The sequence below is a fragment of the Epinephelus lanceolatus genome, chromosome 20, assembly GCF_041903045.1.
Source record: "Epinephelus lanceolatus isolate andai-2023 chromosome 20, ASM4190304v1, whole genome shotgun sequence".
In the NCBI taxonomy this organism is placed as follows: domain Eukaryota; kingdom Metazoa; phylum Chordata; class Actinopteri; order Perciformes; family Serranidae; genus Epinephelus; species Epinephelus lanceolatus.
This window is the reverse complement of record NC_135753.1, coordinates 3,329,328-3,348,834: the sequence shown is the minus strand read 5'-3', so window position 1 is coordinate 3,348,834 and position 19,507 is coordinate 3,329,328. Positions and strand designations below refer to the sequence as shown.

The 19,507-nt window shown below is 40.0% G+C and overlaps 1 protein-coding gene across 5 annotated transcripts in view; it reads right to left on the bottom strand.

Moving 5' to 3' along the window:
- Positions 1 to 738: 738 nt before the first annotated feature.
- sugct (succinyl-CoA:glutarate-CoA transferase) overlaps positions 739 to 19,507 on the bottom strand; it is a 317,331-nt gene continuing 298,562 nt past the window's right edge. For 4 of the 5 annotated variants that reach the window (XM_078162590.1, XM_033638352.2, XM_033638353.2 and 1 more), the window contains 2 exons: positions 13,062 to 13,125; positions 739 to 1,488 (listed from right to left, as the gene is read on the bottom strand). In XM_078162590.1, coding sequence (XP_078018716.1) covers positions 1,325 to 1,488; positions 13,062 to 13,125 — 228 coding nt within the window. In that variant the 3' untranslated portion in view covers positions 739 to 1,324. The remainder of the gene's footprint in view (positions 1,489 to 13,061; positions 13,126 to 19,507) is intronic. The other variant, XM_033638358.2, reaches the window with a different exon arrangement.

The following is a 19,507-nucleotide window of genomic DNA, read 5'->3' as shown; positions in this document are numbered from 1 at the left end:
TTAAGTGACCAAATAGTATTGGGGTAAAAGTTATTGAACAGTGTTGAAATAAAGTGAGAAAATTGTGAAGGATTAAAATGTTCCAAGAGCTCAAATTACTATATCAAAACATGTTTCAATCACACTGTATCAACACAAAATGCACAGGTTTATTGGACATGAATAACTTGTGTTAATTTAACTCAATTGTTTAAATTGCTGCCAAAGCAAAACATCTGTGCAACCAATGTCCACTATTGAATTAAGTTAATCCAACATGTTCCTTTTTTCAGTGATGTCCGCTCAGCTCAAACCATCTGTTATTGTTACTCACATGATGAAAACATTTCTGCAGTTTGAATTCATAATATTATTACTTTCATTAATGTTGTTGTAAGCTACTGTCATTACCTGCATCTCTCTCTCTCTCTCTCTCTCTCTCTCTCTCTCTCTCTCTCTCTCTCTCTCTCTCTCTCTCTGTCTCATTGTGTCATATGGATTACTGTTAATTTATTATGCTGATCTGTTCTGTACGACATCTATTGCACGTCTGTCCGTCCTGGAAGAGGGATCCCTCCTCAGTTGCTCTTCCTGAGGTTTCTACTGTTTTTTTTCCCCGTTAAAAGGGTTTTTTTTGGGGAGTTTTTCCTTATCCGCTGTGAGGGTCATAAGGACAGAGGGATGTCGTATGCTGTAAAGCCCTGTGAGGCAAATTGTGATTTGTGATATTGGGCTTTATAAATAAAATTGAAATTGAAATTGAATTCAAAGCAGCAGTTTATTTCCAGAGTGCAAAAAAACAATTGTCACAATTTGTAGTAGTGAAGTAAAAAAGACCCTGAGCGCTTTAAAACAGTTCAAGAGTCAAAAGATTGAAACAAGGTGTTCAGTGAAATACAGTGAAATTTTTTGTTCTGTCATTTTAAAACTGATGTAATAACAAGTTCATCCTGTTTGTTCACTAACTCTAAAAAATGCTCCCTGTGTTTGTTACTTCTTTTAAAAGAAAATAAAAGAAAATTCAAAAAGGAACTCAGAAGATTTCCATTTGTGTGATACTAATAATACTTGAAGAAATAATAATCATGTTTATAAAGTGGGATTTTGTGGGATTATTTATAAAACCTTCAGAGCCGTATTTGCTCTTCATTATTCAGCAGCTCCTTTATTTCAACTGTTTAGCGTTTCTCAGTATGTTGATCATGATTTTTAATATTATATATATATTATATATATATATAATATATATTAAACTTTTTGTGCAGAATAATTCTGTGATCATGACATCAGGCAGCTTCATGGATTGATTGTTAGTGTTTCTCCCCACTCTTTCTCTCTCAGCCAATCAGGACACTTCATTCTGAGCCACTGCTCCTGACTCCAGCAGTGCTTTGATGACATCATCGCTGTAGGACAAAGTGTGTCGCAGCACCTGCATGGTGTGCTGGCCAATCAGAGGAGGGGGTGTCGGCTTATCAGGGGTGAAGCTGCTGTAATGCACCGCTGGACCTGGCACACAAACAAACACACAAAGGGTTAACCAGCTGTCTGACGTGTTGTGTCTGTAATGAACACTGCAGCCTGCAGGGGGGTCTGTCTAATTCAAATAAACATAATTTACATCACAGCCAGGTTGGATAAGAAAACAGCTCCGTGAGAAATGTTATGACACAATAAACACTGATGATGAACCTGATGATCAATAAATAATCAAACACAGTAAGAAAACAAAACAAAACCAATGGTGGAAAGAGTCCTTTTATTCAGTAGCACTGCCACAGTGTAAAAATACTGCCTTATGAGTCCTGCACTGAAGTACAGAACAGTGTACAGAAACATTTCTGTCACAACTTTGTGTCCACTAAGATTCATCTTAAGGCCCCTTAGGGAACCCTGAGCCACTGCCCCCGTTGTCTCATTATTTATTTGTTTGTTTGCTTATTTACATACAAAATGTTCATTTTATGATCTTTTCTGTATTTAGTTTGTGTATTAATGTTTGTGGATATTTTACTTAAAGTGCATTTTAAAGATGACAAAGAAATAAAAACAAAGAAAAAGCAAGAGAAGACGGCTCACCTTTCATTTATATTCACCAGACTTTCTCACTTTCACAGTTTTTACTCACAAATTCAACATGTGACAGAAAACATGACGTGCATTGTGAGGAAAACTAAGGAAGGTGGAAAGGAAAGGAAGGAAAAAAGATGGAAGGGAGGGAACATTAGGAAAGGAAGGAAAGAAGTATGGGAAGAAAGGAAGGAAGAAAACAAGGAAAAAGAGAAAAAAGAAGGAAGGGAAGGAAAAAGGGGAGAGGGAAGGATGAGAGCAAAGCAGGAAGAAAAGAAGGGAAAAATAGAATGATGGTAGGAAAAAAGAAAGGAAGGAAGGAAGGGAAGGAAAGGGTGGAAGAAAGTAAGAAAGCAAGTAAGATGAAATGAAGGTGATAAGGAAAGAAAGAGGGAAGGAAGGAAGGAAGGAAGGAGGGAAGGAAAGAAGGATAGAGAGAAGAAAGGAAAGAAGGAAGGGGGGAAGGACACAAGGACAGAAAGAAAGGAAGGAATAAGAATGGAGCAAAGAAAGAGAGCAAGGAAGGGAGGAAGCAAAGGCAAGATGGATGGAAAGAAGAAAGAAAACAAAGAAGGGAGGAAGCCAGGAAGGAAATTAAAGAATGTAGGGAAGGAACTAAGGTAAAGAAGGATGGAGGGAAGGAAGAGAGTAAAGAGGGGGGAAAGGAAGGAAGCGAGAAAGGAAGAAAGATGAAAGAAAAGACAGTGAAAAGGAAATACAGAAGGAAAGAAAGAAATAAGGATGAAAAAAGGAGAAAGGACAGAATAGAGGGAAGAATGAAAGCAAGGAAGAAATGAGGGGAATGAAAGAAGGATGGAAGAGAGAAAGGGGAAAAAGAAGAAAAGAACAAAGAAAGAGGGATGAGGGAAGGAAGACAGAAAGGAAGAAAAGGAGGAAAAGAAGGATGGAAGAGGGAAAGGAAGGAGGAAGGAGGGTCCAAAGGACAGAGGGATGTCGTATGCTGTAAAGCCTTCTGAGGCGAATTGTGATTTGAGATATTGGGCTTTATAAATAAAACTGAATTGAATTGAAATTGAAAGCAAGGAGGGAATGAAGGGAAAAAAGAGGGATGGAAGAGATAGGAAGAAATAAAGAAAGAAAGGAAAGAACGATGGAGAGAAGGAAGAGGGGAAAAGAAGGATCCTCAAGAGAGAAGGAAGGCATGAGGGGAAGGAAAGAAGGATTGAAGAGAGAAAAGATGAAAGGACAAAAGAAAGGAAGAAAAGACAAAAGTGAGGAAGGAAAGAAGGATGGAGGATAGGAAGAAAGACAGGGAGGAAAATAGGGATGGAAGAAAGAAGAGAAGCAAGGAAGGGAAGTAAAGACTGATGGAACAGAGAAAGGAAGGAAGGCAGGAAGGAATCAGAGCTGGCTGAGGGAACAAACAGTTTATTTTGGGAAACTAACAACAATCCTCTGTTGTTGTTTTTTTGTTTTCCGGCACTAATGAGCTGAACTCTCACAGTCAATTTGTGTGTGTGTGTGTGTGTGTGTGTGTGTGTGTGTGTGTGTGTCAGCCCACACGTGCATGATCACATGAGCATGTGTGTGTGTGTGTTGGCCTGCATCATGGTTTCACGCATGACTGTGTTTTTGAACAGTGCTTCAATTTTCACCCCATTAGCAACCGTTTTCCCCTTCAATGACACTCAACAAGTGTCAAGATCAGTGTGTGTGTGTGTGTTGGTTGGGGTGTCAGGACAAAATATTAAGAAATAAGATTATGTAATTAATCTATTCATCTATCTTTTTTTTCGTTATTCAGTTCATGTTCCAGCAGCGACAAAAACCCATTCAAAATATATTGATTGATAGTCTATTAATTTTGTTTATTCCATATGTACGTTTTTACGGCCTTTAACAAACACCATTTCCCATTATCCTCTGACAGTCCAATGCTGTCACTATTTTTATCAGGATTTTTTAATATACCAAAGAATGGAGGTTGGAACATTTAAATGATATAAATCTTGTATTATATTTATTTATTTATATGTTATATATTTCCTTTTTATTTACCACTTGGTTACAAATACAGTGACATTATTACATTTGATTAAAACTGCATGGTGGTGTGGTGGTTAGCACTGTCGCCTCACAGCAAGAGCATTCCTGGTTTGATCCTGGGTGTGGGAGCCCTTCTGTGCAGAGTTTGCATGTTCTCCCCGTGTCAGCGTGGGTTTTCTCCGGGTACTCTGGCTTCCTTCCACAGTCCAAAGACATGCAGATTGGGGAAAGGGCAATTGGTGACTCTAAAAATTGCCCATAGGTGTGAATGGGAGTGTGAATGGTTGTCTGTCTCATGTCAGTCCTGCGATAGTCTGGCGACCTGTCCAGGGTGTACCCCGCCACTCGCCCAATGTCAGCTGGGATAGGCTCCATTAATTCCATTATTCCATTATTTTTTATGTTTTATGTTTATTTGTAGAAAAATAAAATAAGTTGATGTAAGGTTATATTACAATAATAAGATATTATTACAAGGTTTGTCCCTATGCTGTGACCTCATCACATACGTACTGTACTGTATCCACTGCTGAGGCTTCCTGTTTACTTGTAGCTCCTTTTTACTGTATTAAATCATAACATCAGCCTGTATTAATGGAAACACACTATTTTACTGTTTGTTCAGAATTTTTTCTTTTCAAAGAAAAACAAAACACACACACACACACACACACACACACACAGAGGAATGTAACAAACAGGCCAGCCAATGAATGTTCTGAGCTGCACGTTTTCACGCTCAATTAACCTCCAAGCCACACAGGCACACACACACACACACACACACACACACACACACGCACACACACACCCACACACAAACTAACATTTGTGTGTGGTGCTGTTTACTAAACAGAGATGGAGGGAACAGGAAAGAAGAGAGCAAAGAAAAGCATATTGTTAAGGTGCTGAATAGATGGACAAACACATTCTTAACAGTGACATTTCAGAGTACTGATGTCATCGGTTAACCGTTAATCACTTAACAGCTGAGAATATGGTTGACTGGTTACACATGTCGGTCTATAAGTTAATTTTTCTATTCTTCAGTTTACTGCAATGTGCACCACCCAAGACTGGTGGGAGACAGACAGTTGGCTATGGGCCCTAGGCCTTTTTTGGGGTATTTTTACTGCCTTTACTTTCAAGCTCATGTCAAGTGCAACATACACTGCCGCCGTACGCCACGCGTCAAAACGCCCGCCTCCATTATATTCTATGAACCAACCCACACTGGCGCCGGCCGACGTGCCGTGCCGCTCTGCTTCAGCCCACTGCTCTATTTCCAGCACGGCCGGCGCTCATGGCGGCGCTGCGAGAAAAGCCTTTTATGTACATCTCGTCTCGTAGGATCAACTCCGGTTGTTTCAAATTTTTAATAAGACGACTTCGATAAGAAACTCACCCATGAAATTCAAGTTGTTGTTGCCTCAAAGTTTTTCCTCTTCTTCTTCTGTTACTAGCAGTTGGCAACCGTTGACAACTAGTGTAGGTACAGCCACCTAGAGGGCTGGGGTGGGAAATACATGTTGACAGTGCCGCTGCGCGCCGCTGCCAGTGTGTGTTGGGGGGCGGCCCTTGACGGCCACAGCGCCGTGCCGGCGGCGGTGTGTGTTGCACTTCACAGTCATTATAAAGGCTACATACACATGCTATATCTTGTTTTTTTTTCAGGACAATTTGGGCAATCCAGATTTGCCATCATTCCATGACCTTCTATGTGCCTGTATTTTATATTAATTTTTGTATCAATGAAAAAAACAAATCCATGTGACTAAATTCTTACATTTTGTCATGTATCTCACCATAGCAAGTTGGAAGTTGACATATTCTGCATATATGAAGAGGGGAGACTCTGGAATCTGGTAATATAAGAACCATGATGCTGGGATATTCTGTCACTTCACAGTTGTCCAAAACATGTGGTTTGTGCCAGGCAGACATGATTATCAGTATTTTTTCATTATTGCAAGAAATTCCATTGACTCATTCACAAGTCAAAAATGCATTTTATCTGAAAGAAACATGCAATATTTACATCTAAGATAATAGAAAAATAGTCAACCAAGTGCAATAATGTCCTTCAAGATAATATTTGCCACTTTGTTTGCAGTAAAAAAAAAAAAAGAAAATTGGGCATGGGGGGGGGGGGCATGTGTCCCCCTCAATGTATATGGTGACTACTGCACTGTCAGGCATGCATAATTAGGCTACTGTTGTCTGGGTGCGCAAAGGTGAAGTGCACTGGTCTTGTCATACAAAGTTTGATGGAGTGTCAACTGGACAATATGGAGATATTTGCATCTTGAAAGCTGGACTACAAATGTGGATAGACAGGAAGAAAGAAACGCAAGACATGGTAAGATACGATATTCCTCACTATATGAAGTGACATAACAAGATCTGTATAATGGATTGTAAAGAAATTCATCAGGTTTTTATTTTGTAGACAATTGATCTGTATTTATAGCGTGATGGGATGACAGCACAATGATGTGTGTGGTATCACTGGAAAGCTCTGCTCCTGTACTTTCATGAGATATGCGTGGCATTTCTGTGCGAGCCTGCATTCGCTAGTAATCCATCTAAGAGTAATGAGTGTGCAAAGCTGTATGAAAGCTCTGTTATACATCATTTTAGTGTAACTTTATCATTTTCTTTCGCTGTGAAAACATTGGTATACCGACAAGTGCTTGGTCTTGTCAGAAAGCTACAGTTCCGCTCACGGTTGCGGAGAAAATTGATAGAGAAGAACAGGTGTGAATTTGGACGCGCTATACTCGTTCGGGCCCATAGGGTTAACATGCAGAAGCATAGAGCTTACTGCATCCCTCCTAACCCAACCGGGCAACCTGATCTCACAGAAATACGTGAAATGACCACGACCTCTTAATACCGCATTCCGTGGTGGCAGCACGTAATGGGTTAAAATTATGTGCCGGTACCACAGAAACAATGCCAATGTAAAGTCAATTAGGATTCATTGTCGTGGTGGACATACAGATTCCCTGATTCAACAATGTCACGTCAACCTTGTTTTCCTCAATGATATCTTTAACATTTCTGTATACACACAAATAAACAGAAGTGTCCTTGATAACTCAACAGTATGATAGGTCAATGTCAAGGCCATAAAATAAAATAAATGTATTTTGCCAGCTTTTGATACCGTAGGGCTTTAAGAGCATTGTGCTGTGGGCGGATGGGGCGCGTTCCACTACTGTTTTGTAGCTACTGTCTGCTGTCTGTGGGCTTCATTCCATTTCAAATTGCCGTCCATCTGCCGTAACCGAATCCAAACGCCACTATCTCTGTTAAGAAAAGATATTGTGTGTGTGTGTGTGTATGTGTGTGTGCATCAAATCCTGTATCATGGCAATATAAATAGGATGAAGACGGGATTTCCGGACTATTATTAATCAATCAATCAGTCAATCAATCAATCTTTATTTATAGCCTAGAGCACTTTTCATACAATAAAATGTAGCACAAAGTGCTTACATGTAAAAAGCAGAGCCTCCCCATCCCCAACAGATCCCCCACAGACCCCCTCACCTCCCTCACCCCCATCCCGATGTGATTAAAAAAAGAATAAAATAAAAGAAAAAATAAAGAAATAAACAAGAACAAAAAAATAAGGCTGAGCACGGAAGAACCAGAGAGGAAACACCATCACATGGAGCCGTCTGCATCAGGAGGTGGCCGCTGCCCCCGGCAACCCGGCCACCCTCCACTCCACCAGGGGAGAGCGGACTCCAAGCCAGCGCCACAGTACCAGCAGCCGCCCCCCGGTGGAGACGGCTTCCACTGAGGAAACACTGGAGTTAAGAACTAAACTATGATAAATGACATAAAATATTAAGATGTAGGCCTAACATAAAATAAACTCATTATTAAATAAATTAAAACATATAGCCTATAGCAAATAAAAAATACAATAATAGGCTAAATAGTATCTAAGCGTCTAAACAATAATAAATAGTATCTAAGTAATTTATTAGGCTACCATTCCAATCTGTAAATAGATTTTAAAATTTCAATATAATTTTAATATTATTTTTGTTTATTTCATTATTGTTATTATTGGTTTACTTTTTAGTAGTATTGTATTCTCTGAGGATGACTCATATTAGTAAATATTTACAGTAAAAAAAGAAAAAAACAAGCAAAGAAACAAACAAAAATCATTTTATACACTGGGCCTTCAAAGTGCTCTCTGAAACTAGACCTGGCATGGCTTGTGTCCAAAAAATAAAAAACATAAAAACTTTGTCATAGAGCTAAACCAAATACATCATTGGAAGGGTCTCAACCTGGAGAGTAACATATGTCAGCATGAATTCTACATGGCTCCTGCTTTGAGCCATTGACCTTTGAACCTTGACCTCAGTGCATGTTTGAGGGCTTATAACTCAGCAACAAAAGGGGGTACAGACATGAGACCAACTGTTATAGAGAGCTCTTGACCTCAACTATCATGTGAGTGTAGTCAACAACTGGGGGTGCTGTCGGATATGGGTAAAATATGGATAAAATTAATTTTCACCCATTTAGAAATTAGATATTTAAAATCTGATTACACAAGTGTGTTTACCATCCCCTTAAAGTCCACAGTGTACTCTCAATTCAGTATTTACAACTTCAAAATCTAGGAAAAACAATTAAATTTTTAAAAAACTACAATTCCCTAGGACCGCGCCATGCAGCTTGATTCATATCAGCAACATAGTTGTAGTTCTTCTGATTTGCAAAGTAGGGTTCTAAACAGAGTTGTAAAAAGATAGATCTACCCAATATATCTAATATCTAGTAAAGCTGAACTAGTAAATACACTACACCTAGATGAACTATGTTAAGAAAAAGCAAGAATGTTGGCTAATTTTTGTTATTTTACCTATTACTCTAGAAATGGCGTTTTTGGGACAGTAGTTTTTTGCGGCTTGTAAAATAGAGTTGTAAAATAGGGTTGTAAACAGATAGATCTACTGAATATATCAAATATCTAGTAAAGCCGAACTAGTAATGACACTGCACCTAGATGAACTATGTTAAGAAAAAGTTAAAATGTCGGCTAATTTCAGATATTTTAGTTAGTACTCTAGAAACAGCATTTTAGGGATGGTAGTTTTTTGCGGCTTGTTGTAAAATAGAGTCGTAAAAAGATACATCTACTGAATATATCAAATATGTTGTAAAGCCGAACTAGTAATGACACTGCACTTAGATGAACTGTGAAAAAGTAAAGATGTTGGTTAATTTCAGATATTTTAGCAAGTAATCTAAAAACAGCATTTTTGGGACGGGGGATCTTCAGGTTGTAGAGTTGTCAAATAGTGTCGTAAAAAAATAAATCTACTGAATATATCAAACATCTAGTACAGCTGAAATATCATGTTATTATTATTATTATTATTATTAGTGGGAAATCATAACAGAGGAACATATTGCCGTTTTAATATCAAGAACACTTTCGTGTTTTTGTGTGTATTAGAGGGTGACACAGGAGTGGATTTTCAGTCCTGTCCCATCCCACTCCCACAAAAATAATCCCATCACGTCCCAATCCCATGAAAAAGAAAAAAAAAAAATCCTGTCCCAATCCCACAAGAATGACTCCTGTCCCATCCCGCTCCCGTGTTGTGTTTCAGTTACAATAAAGAAAAAAAAAATGCAGTACATGGATCACATAATGCCTACCTTAGTTGAATATAAACCCAAATATGACATTTAATGTTGTGTTTTGATATTTATTGCCTAATTATTTTTACATTAACTCCACCTTGAATCTGTTCAGAATGATAAACACATTTGATCTCTGATGTGGTCAGACAACATGTCATAAGAACCAGTTCTGAGAGAGAAAAATGTAGTTAAAGTATTGCAGTAAAAGTAGTGTTTGGTTTCTCTGACTGATATGACATCATTAGATTATTAATACTGAAGCATCAGTGTTAGAGCAGCATGTTACTGTTGTAGCTGCTGGAGGTGGAGTTAGTTTCAACTACTTTATAAAAACTTAGGCCTGTCACTATAACAAATTTTGCTGGGCGATTAATTGCATCAGAAATTATTGTGATAAGTGATAATATTGCGTAATATTGTGCTTTTAAGACCATTTTTATTATTGTTGTAATTTTGCTGTTTTTAGACAATTTTTTAAACTTATATAATGATAACAAAGGCATATTGATGCAAGTACACCCTTTTAAAGAGAAATAAACATTTATTTAACAAGAATATTTCGGAATGCAAAAAAAGAAAATTTAAATATCCAAAATAACACGTAAAAATATCAAAATAAATACAAAAAATAGACTCTCAGTCTCTCGCTCTCAGGTGTGCAGTTAAGTTGGCCGTATTCGCTCTTTTTGTTGAGATGGTTTTAGAACAAACCCGGCACACCAGCTCGTCCAAATTACTGGGCTCCCCTCTGTCATTTGGTTTAAATCCAAAATATTCCCACATAGGGGCCGTGGCATTTGGTTTAGGAACAAGTTCCATGTCTTTCTCTTACGCTCAACTGTTTTTTTTTTCTCTGCCTCAACTCTCCCTCATCGCAAGATCGCACTGTGTGTGTGTGTGGGTGTAGCCCATAGCCCCACCTCCCCCACAGAGACAAAGACACTCGATGACAAGAGCTTTCCCTCCGTTCATTACGCTAATGAACCAACTCACCTGGCTGCCAGACGATGCACGGCAGTGAACGCTCTTGTCGTCCAGTCTCTCTTTGGTGGACAGAGACGAGGAAAACAAACACGCATGAATATGGCAATTAATCCCTTTTAATTTAATCCCACGGGAATCACGTGACCCATGGGACTCCCGAAAAAATGTCAGCCTCTGGTGTTACGTTACTGAATCAGGAATTCATGTGTCCACCACGACAAAGGATCCTAATTGACTTTACATTGACATTGTTTCCGTGGTACAGGCACGTAATTTCAACCCATTACGTGCTGCCACCACGGAATGCGGTGTTAAGAGGTCGTGGTCATTTCACGTATTTCTGTGAGATCCGGTTGCAATTGGGTTAGGTAGGAGCTAGCTAGCAGCGCTGTCCCAGCCCAACAGTTTTGCTGTGGAAACATGGTGGCCTCCCTTGGGTCTCCCCTCAGGTCACCCCAGTGATTAAGCAGCTCAATTTTGAGCTGGCAACCCCCTTTAGCATTGTTAACTTCACTGTTAGCTCTGTTAGCAGTGTAAGCACAGCTAGTGGTGCTAGCATAGTTAACAATGCTAAAGGGAGTTTGGGGCACAAAATCAAGTTGCTTATTCAACAGGATGATCTGGGAGGAGACTGGAGGGTGACCATTATGTTTTCACTGCAACATCATCCCACTACCGAGACAGTGTTGCCAGCATTGCCAGCGTTGCCAGCGTTAATTGGAAATGAGCAGTGTTGTTAGCTAGCTTCCACTCAACCCCTGCTGGTGCGCACTGCAGAGCAGCCAAGGCTAACATTAGCTAGCCAGTGGAGGCTGGAGGGTGGACAGTGGGCACTATGCTTCCAAATACGTTAAAGGTCATATCCCTGAATATTTCTACTGTTTGCCTCACAATCGTTGCTTTGTTGTAATTGCTGTTATAATTTCTGTGTTTTAGCCCCTGATAAACCCTCAAACTCAAGGACATGTTACTGTTTATGCCCAGTATTAATGTTAACTGCTATTTTTATCTTTCTACATCATCTGACCTTCTGCAGATCAACAGATTCATGATTCTGGACATACACTGTGGTCCTGAACTGGATTCTGTTATCAGAACGTCTGTGTTAATAATTTGACGCTGAATCGGCTGGATCCACACCAAACACAACACACACAACCTGGCTCTGCACATTATAGATGTCTTCCTGCTGCGTCTCTCACACAGACACAAATACACATGGGTTAGAAGACAGATTATACTGTAAATAAACGGTGGTGGACAAACAGCTTCCTCTTGGTGGAAACACACTGAGATCCATCAAACCAAGTGAGCAGGAGAGTCCCCACAGACCTGTGTGTGTGTGTGTGTGTGTGTGTGTGTGTGTGTGTGTCTGTGTGTGTGTGTGTCTGTGTGTGTGTGTGTGTGTGTGTGTGCGCGTTCAGCTGCTAAACACGATCTAGTAGCCTAATTCTAATGAGAAATATTTGTTTGTGTGTCTGCAGGGAAATTCAGTACTGTCCCACTGGAATGTGTGTGTGTGTGTGTGTGTATGTCAGCAGGACATCACTAACAGCGCCTCAGCACCCAGACAAACGCCAATTCTTTCTTGAAAAATGTAATTTAACAAGTTGGTGTCAAAGGTTGAGAGTTAAGAATTAGAAAGAGGACAGCTGTATCTCTAGATGCCCTGCCTCCAGCACGACTGTAAGGCACCACGGAATAATATATGATCAAGATTTGTCCTTTAACTCCCATATCACCAAACTTCAAGGACTGTGTTCTTTCACCTGTGTAATATTGCAAAAATCGGACATACCCTGTCTCAAAAAGATGCAAAAAACGGGGGGATGATTCTGTGGAATCATCTTCCAGTTTCATTCTGAGAGGCAGACATCATCTCACTCTAATTAAAAGTAGACTTTGATAAAGCTTATATTCAGGGCTAGCTCAGGCTTTCCTTGCACCAGCCCGTAGTTAGACTGATATGGGCCTTGTCTGCCGGGGGACCTCCTATGATATACTGAGCCCCTTCTCTCCTTCTCTCCTTCTCTCTCTCTCTCTCTCTTCAACTATTTATGTCCTATTACTGCATGTCACTAACTGCAGTTGTGTCTTGAGTGTCATGGTTGTGCTGCTGCTGTGGTCATGACTGATGCCTACTACTACTGGTGCCATTATTATTTGAGGGAGTTTTTCCCTTATCAGCTCTGAGGGGTCAAGGACAGAAGGATGTTGTAAAAGCCTCTGAGGACAAATTGTGATTGTGATATTGGCAAAGGCCAAGTTTACTTAAAAAGATAAGTAAACTTGAATTCAGCAGAAACCATCAGTGTGTTTATGTGTGTGTTTGTTCTGACCGGGTACAGCAATGTGTCCTGCTGTCGGATGGTTCATCTCCTGTATGAGGCCATTGTGTTTAACCTGCAAATAATCAAACAACAAGAAGTATCATCAGTCTGGTGAAATCACAGGTGATGTATCTTCTTCCTTCATGTTTGCTAAAAGGAAAGCACATCAGTGAGCCACACATGTTCCTTCATCAACATGAACACACACACACTGCACTTTATTTTGACTCTGAGGTGAGTAACTTGTTACAATACAATGTTCTGCTGAGAAACCTTGGGTCCTGACATTCATGTTGATCAATAAATCAGTCAATCAGTTTTATTTATAAAGCCAAACATCACAAATCACAATTTGGGCTTTAGGGCTTTACAGCATACGACATCCCTCTGTCCTTCCCAAAAAAAAAAAAAACCTTTAACGGGTGAAAAAAAATGTTAGAAACCTCAGGAAGAGCAACTGAGGAGGGATCCCTCTTTCAGGACGGACAGACGTGCAATAGATGTCGTACAGAACAGATCAACATGATAAGTTAACAGTAATCCGTATGACACAATGAGACAAAGAGAGACGGAGACAGAGAGAGGTGCAGGACAGACGGTAATGACAGTAGCTTACTACAACATTAATTAAAGTAATACGTAAATGGCAACAGCTGTCCGTGATGGCAGTGACCCCCCCTCCAGTAGGACAATGCACCACACCACACCACACCACACCACAAAAACTGCTGAACTGCCTCTAAATTACCCAGATCCCAATCTGCTGGAGCACCTGTGGGTCAGGCCCCATTGGGCTCGGGCAGAGAATCGGAGCTCTAAAACCAATGCAAACTTGATCTGGACAGCGCAAGCTGTGGCAAAGATATGTCTGTATGAGATGAAAATGATTTAACTGGGGTAAAAAAATTGCACTGAGTTGAGAGGAAGATGGAGAGAAACTGGATGAAGCAAACAACTGTTTACTCAGTGGATCCAGTATACACCTTTACTGAACAGAACATCAGTAGAAATATAAAGTTTCCCTCTGAGTGTCAATGTTTTAGGACCAACACACAGCAGGGTTCAGGGCTCAAGGCAAGTTAAATCTAAGATTTTTTAAAAGTAGTATTTTACCGATATAAAGAGGATCCTCACATAAAACTAGGATGTCTCTGCAGTAGAAAGACACAAATAGTTTTGATATTGGTGCTACAGAACCAGAGAAAACAGAGAAAAGGGACTGTGGCATTCACTTTTCCTCAAGGGGAGCATATCTATGTTTCCACGGTTCTATGTTCCCCACTTAACCCTGCAAAAAAGGTTCTATGTTTCCCGGGTTCTATATTCCCCACTTAACCCTGCAAAAAAGGTTCTATGTTTCCCGGGTTCTATGTTGCCCGCTCAACCAAGCGGGAAACATAGAACCCTTTTTGTGTAAGTGGGGAACATAGAGGCTTTTTTGCAGGGTTAAGTGGGTAACATAGAACCTGGGAAACATAGAACCCTGGAAACATAGGGATGACCCCTCCTCAAGAGGGAGAAAACCTACAACTACCAGAATGCACTGCATCATACTGGACCAATAAATTCTTCCGCTGCTGGGTGAAATAATGCAAACTCATCCATTTGACACAGTGGCGGCCAGCTGCTAACAAATGATCTCCTATTAATCTGCAATCTCTGTAATCTCCTATTACAGTTAAACAGTAAGATAAACTATGTTTTTGAAAATGTTAAGTGAGAAACAGGCAACACAACAACAAAATCTAGGTTTATATTTGATCAGCACTGCTCAGTTTTACTGTTTGATCTCAGTTTTTTTGGCCTCTGTTTTCACCTTGCAGGAAACAGTATGACACCCACTTCCTGTTCACACACTCTCGCTATTACAGCCGAACAGGACAATAAAGTATGTTTTTGAATACATTTAAGCCAAGAAATATGCAGAGTAGAAACTTTGTCTTGTTTTGAATTTGATTAGCTCTACCTTGTTTTACCATCTGATGGGATTTCAGTCCAAGTTTGAGAGAGAGAGAGGCAAGTCAGTCTTTCATACTCTTTATGTGTGTTTGTATGTTTCTGTGGAGGTGGCATGGGTGGTGGGCAGTACAAAAGTACTTAAGTAATAATGGTAGTAGTTCGAGCAATAGCCCGGGAGAGCCAGCCAAACTCTGACAAACGTTGGTTTGTGTGATTTGCGTCACCCGGCGGAGTTTCACTGGAAGGGGAGCAGGGAGATCTAGACACCTGTTAGATGGAGGGAAGGTTACTACAGTTCATTTACACATACTACCCACAGTGTTTTGATACAAAGCTGGTTGAAAAACAGCGATGTATCCCTTTAAGGCTTTAATGCCACCTGAAATGTTGTTTCATGTTGAAATGTTGAAAATTTAACACCAATTTTAAAAAGAACCAGAATCAAAGAAATACAACACATGAACCAACACCAGTTATTCAGGTTAGGGACAAATGTTTATTGTAAAAAAAAAAAAACATGACTTTTTTTGTCCCTTAATGGAGAATAGGGTAAGACAGAACTGGTCGTTTGGGTTTGTTGGTGATATTGTGTTTGTCTCTCTGCAAGTAGGATTTGACTAGACTCACAAGTCAGTCTTTAGACGCTTTGCTTAACTAAAGACTGATGACTTTCTCCCTGATTTTGTGTTTAGATGGGCGGATACAATTTCAGAGTTTAAAAAAACTCCCCACGTTGCAGAACCAATAGTAAATCTGCAAGGCGGTCCTTCGGTGGCTCGCTGAACTCTTGTGCTCGTAAACATAGTCCCACTAGAAACACGTGTAGCGGTACAAAATGGCTCAGCCGCGCTCGCAGAAAACTCTGTCAAAGTTAGTGGATGTTTGTTGCGTTTGCGGCGACACATTCTCGCCAACTAAAAGAAACAAACATAATCTTTTACAAGGCCATGACTCATCCGTCCGGCCGGACGATAGAGGGAATCGCCTTGTTGTTTACAAATACTTCCGGGTAGAAAACCAGCAGAGCTTTTAGCTATATATATAGCCTATATATCACATTTTTCACATCACTGTATCACCGTTTGGACTAATCCGATGTTTGTTAAGTCTATAAACACAATGACTGAACAAACATTACTGTTTCTGTGTGCACATTTAGCTGGGCTAACCGTTAGCTGTTAGCCCTGTTAGCCGGGTTAGCAGGGTCTGTAATAGGTAATAACTCATTAAACAGTCCGTGAAAAAAATATCTTTTCCAGCGGATATCTTAGTTACAACATGATTGAGCTAGCAAAGCAGTTTTGTGTTGCTATGTGTGGTATTTATTCAGTTTTGGGAAATCACGATGTCTAAAAGGCATCAGTGGCTGCAGCTGACAGGGACAGCTAACACCAAGTTAGCAGCAAAGCTAACATCAGGACGTCATCTGTTAAAAGCCTCCCGTTGTCGGATACGACATGAAACTACTCCAGTTAGCTCAGTCATGTTATAACTAAGACATCCGCTGGAAAAAATATTTTCTTCACGGATAAGCACACGTTTGATAAAACGGAGTTTAATCTCTCGGCATCCATTTTCAAGCTCTCTGTGTGTTTGTTTCCTTGCGGACGAGAAAAGGGGGAGCGCACATTTCCGAGAAGGCGTGTCCTTTTCAAAAATGCAAGAGGCGTTGCTTTGTTGCCGGCCGTTTTCGCCGGTGTGTTAAACACACTTTAGAAAGAAGTGTCCCCAGACTATCAGAAGACGGAGATCTCTGATTGTCTAGTGGCGAAACTAGGATTTGACTGATTTGATTCCCATCATGCCAAGTTTCAAACACATTTTGCATTAAATACACCAAGCCTTGTTTGCACTGACTTGTGATGGTTCATCTGTGAAATCTTGTTTACATGGTGTAAATTTGATGTTAATGCGAGAGAGACATTTGGTAATTTTTTTTATTATTATTGTTTTGAGATTTTGTAACGCAAAGTCAGAAAAAATGAATAAAACAATCTTCCTTAAAAGACTGAGTTAAGAAATTTTAATTGAAGGTATTATTTTTGATGACTGAATGTAATACCTCTTAAGACTCTACGGATGGGCAGGAAATCTGACACACAGCACACGGTTATGTAAGGAAACATGCAGACTGTCAGACACTTGACACATGGGTGATGACGAGTTAAGTGGTTTCCTCTCTCTCTCTTGTTCTGCATGCACGACTTCATCCTCCTCTTCATCCTCCTCATCCGTCCATCTCTCAGTGTGGACCAGAGGGATGTCAGAGGACACAGATCAAACTCTATGAGTCTTTTAGCTTTTTGTTTCTTGTGTGTCTTACATAATCCTCAGCTGTGTCTGAATGTCTTTAGATTTGGATTGTTGGATAGACAACAAGAAGCATTCAAAGACATCACACTGGACTCTGGGAAACTGATGATGAAATCTCTTTATATTTTAAGACCTCATTGGTCTACTGTCCAAATAAATACGTTTAAATTTCTTAAATGTAAACGTCACATAGCTGAAACGTTTCTGTAACACATCATGATTACCTATCGCTGAAAAACAAATATTCTATGAACCATACTGTAAAATGAGCAGGTAAGTTCATAGGTGTTCAGTACTTTACACCTAACAGCTGCAGCAGAATGCAAGCTCTGTTAATCAGGACTGTTCCATCTCTCCCACAGCGAATTCTTAGCTCCTTTCCAGTTTGTGACCCCAAAGTGGAAAACAAAATGATACAGAAATACTTTAGTACTTGCAGATATTCACCTTACACTGCCCCGCTTACTTTTTATCTCCCAGTTGTGAAGCAACTATTTTAGCGCTAGCATAGCAAGTTGGCATTGTAAACTATGACAGAATTTGGGAACATTCAGTGGCTATACTGCAGTGATTGGTTTTTCAATTCAATCAATCAATCTTAATCAATTTTATTTATAAAGCCCAATATCACAAATCACAATTTGCCTCACAGGGCTTTACAGCATATGACATCCCTCTGTCCTTATGACCCTCGCAGCGGATAAGGAAAAACTCCCCAAAAAAAACCCTTTAACCGCAAAAAAAAAAAAAAACGGTGGAAACCTCAGGAAGAGCAACTGAGGAGGGATCCCTCTTCCAGGATGGACAGACGTGCAATAATAGATGTCGTACAGAACAGATCAGCATAATAAATTAACAGTAATCCGCATGACACAATGAGACAGAGAGAGAGAGAGAGAGAGAGAGAGAGAGAGAGAGAGAGAGAGAGAGATGCAGGTAATGACAGTAGCTTACGAAAACATTATTGAAAGTAATAATATTATAGTTATAGTTCTGGCTACTGTGGTACAATATGTTGAAAGTATGTATTAATATCTGGCAGTATACATGTGTGACAATAGTCATATGTGTATAATAACAGTAGAAGTAGCAGCACAACCACACACGTCACGCTGTCCAGGCATCGTTGCAATATGAGTTAATCTGAGCACAAAGGCTCCGGAGAAGAAGCCGAGTTAGTGACATCCAGAATGGCCGAGTTAGCAAGATGCAGTAATAGAATACGAGAGAGAGAGAGAGAAGGAGAGAAGGTGCCTGGTGTATTATAGGGGGGTCCTCCGGCAGACTAGGCCTAAGTCAGCCTAACTAGGGGCTGGTACAGGGCAAGCCTGAGCCAGCCCTAACTATAAGCTTTATCTAAGAGGAAAGTCTTAAGTCTAGTCTTAAATGTGGAGACGGTGTCTGCCTCCTGGACCGTAACAGGAAGATGATTCCACAGGAGAGGAGCCTGATAGCTGAAGGCTCTGGCTCCTGATCTACTTTTAGAGACTTTAGGGACCACAAGTAACCCTGCGTTCTCAGAGCGCAGTGTTCTGGTGGGATAATATGGCACTATGAGCTCTCTAAGATATGACGGAGCTTGACCATTTAGAGCTTTATAAGTTAACAGTAGGATTTTAAATTCAATTCTGGATTTTACAGGGAGCCAGTGCAGAGAAGCTAAAACAGGAGAAATATGATCTCGTTTCTTAGTTTCTGTTAGTACACGTGCTGCTGCATTCTGAATTAGCTGGAGAGTTTTTAAGGACTTACTAGAGCTACCTGATAATAGAGAGTTACAGTAATCCAGCCTTGAGGTAACAAAAGCGTGGACCAATTTTTCTGCATCTTTTCAGGTCAGGATAGGCCTAATTTTCGCAATATTACGCAGATGAAAAAATGCAGTCCGTGAGGTTTGTTTTAAATGAGAATTAAAAGACAAATCTTGATCAAATATTACTCCAAGGTTTCTTACGGTAGTGCTAGAGGCCAGAGCAATGCCATTTAGAGAAACTATGTCATCAGATAAGGAGTCTCTGAGTTGTTTGGGGCCAAGAACAATAACTTCAGTTTTGTCTGAATTTAACATCAGGAAACTGGTGCTCATCCAGGTTTTTATGTCTTTAAGGCAGTTATGGAGTTTAGTTGATTGATTACTTTCTTCTGGCTTCATAGATAAATACAACTGTGTATCATCCGCATAA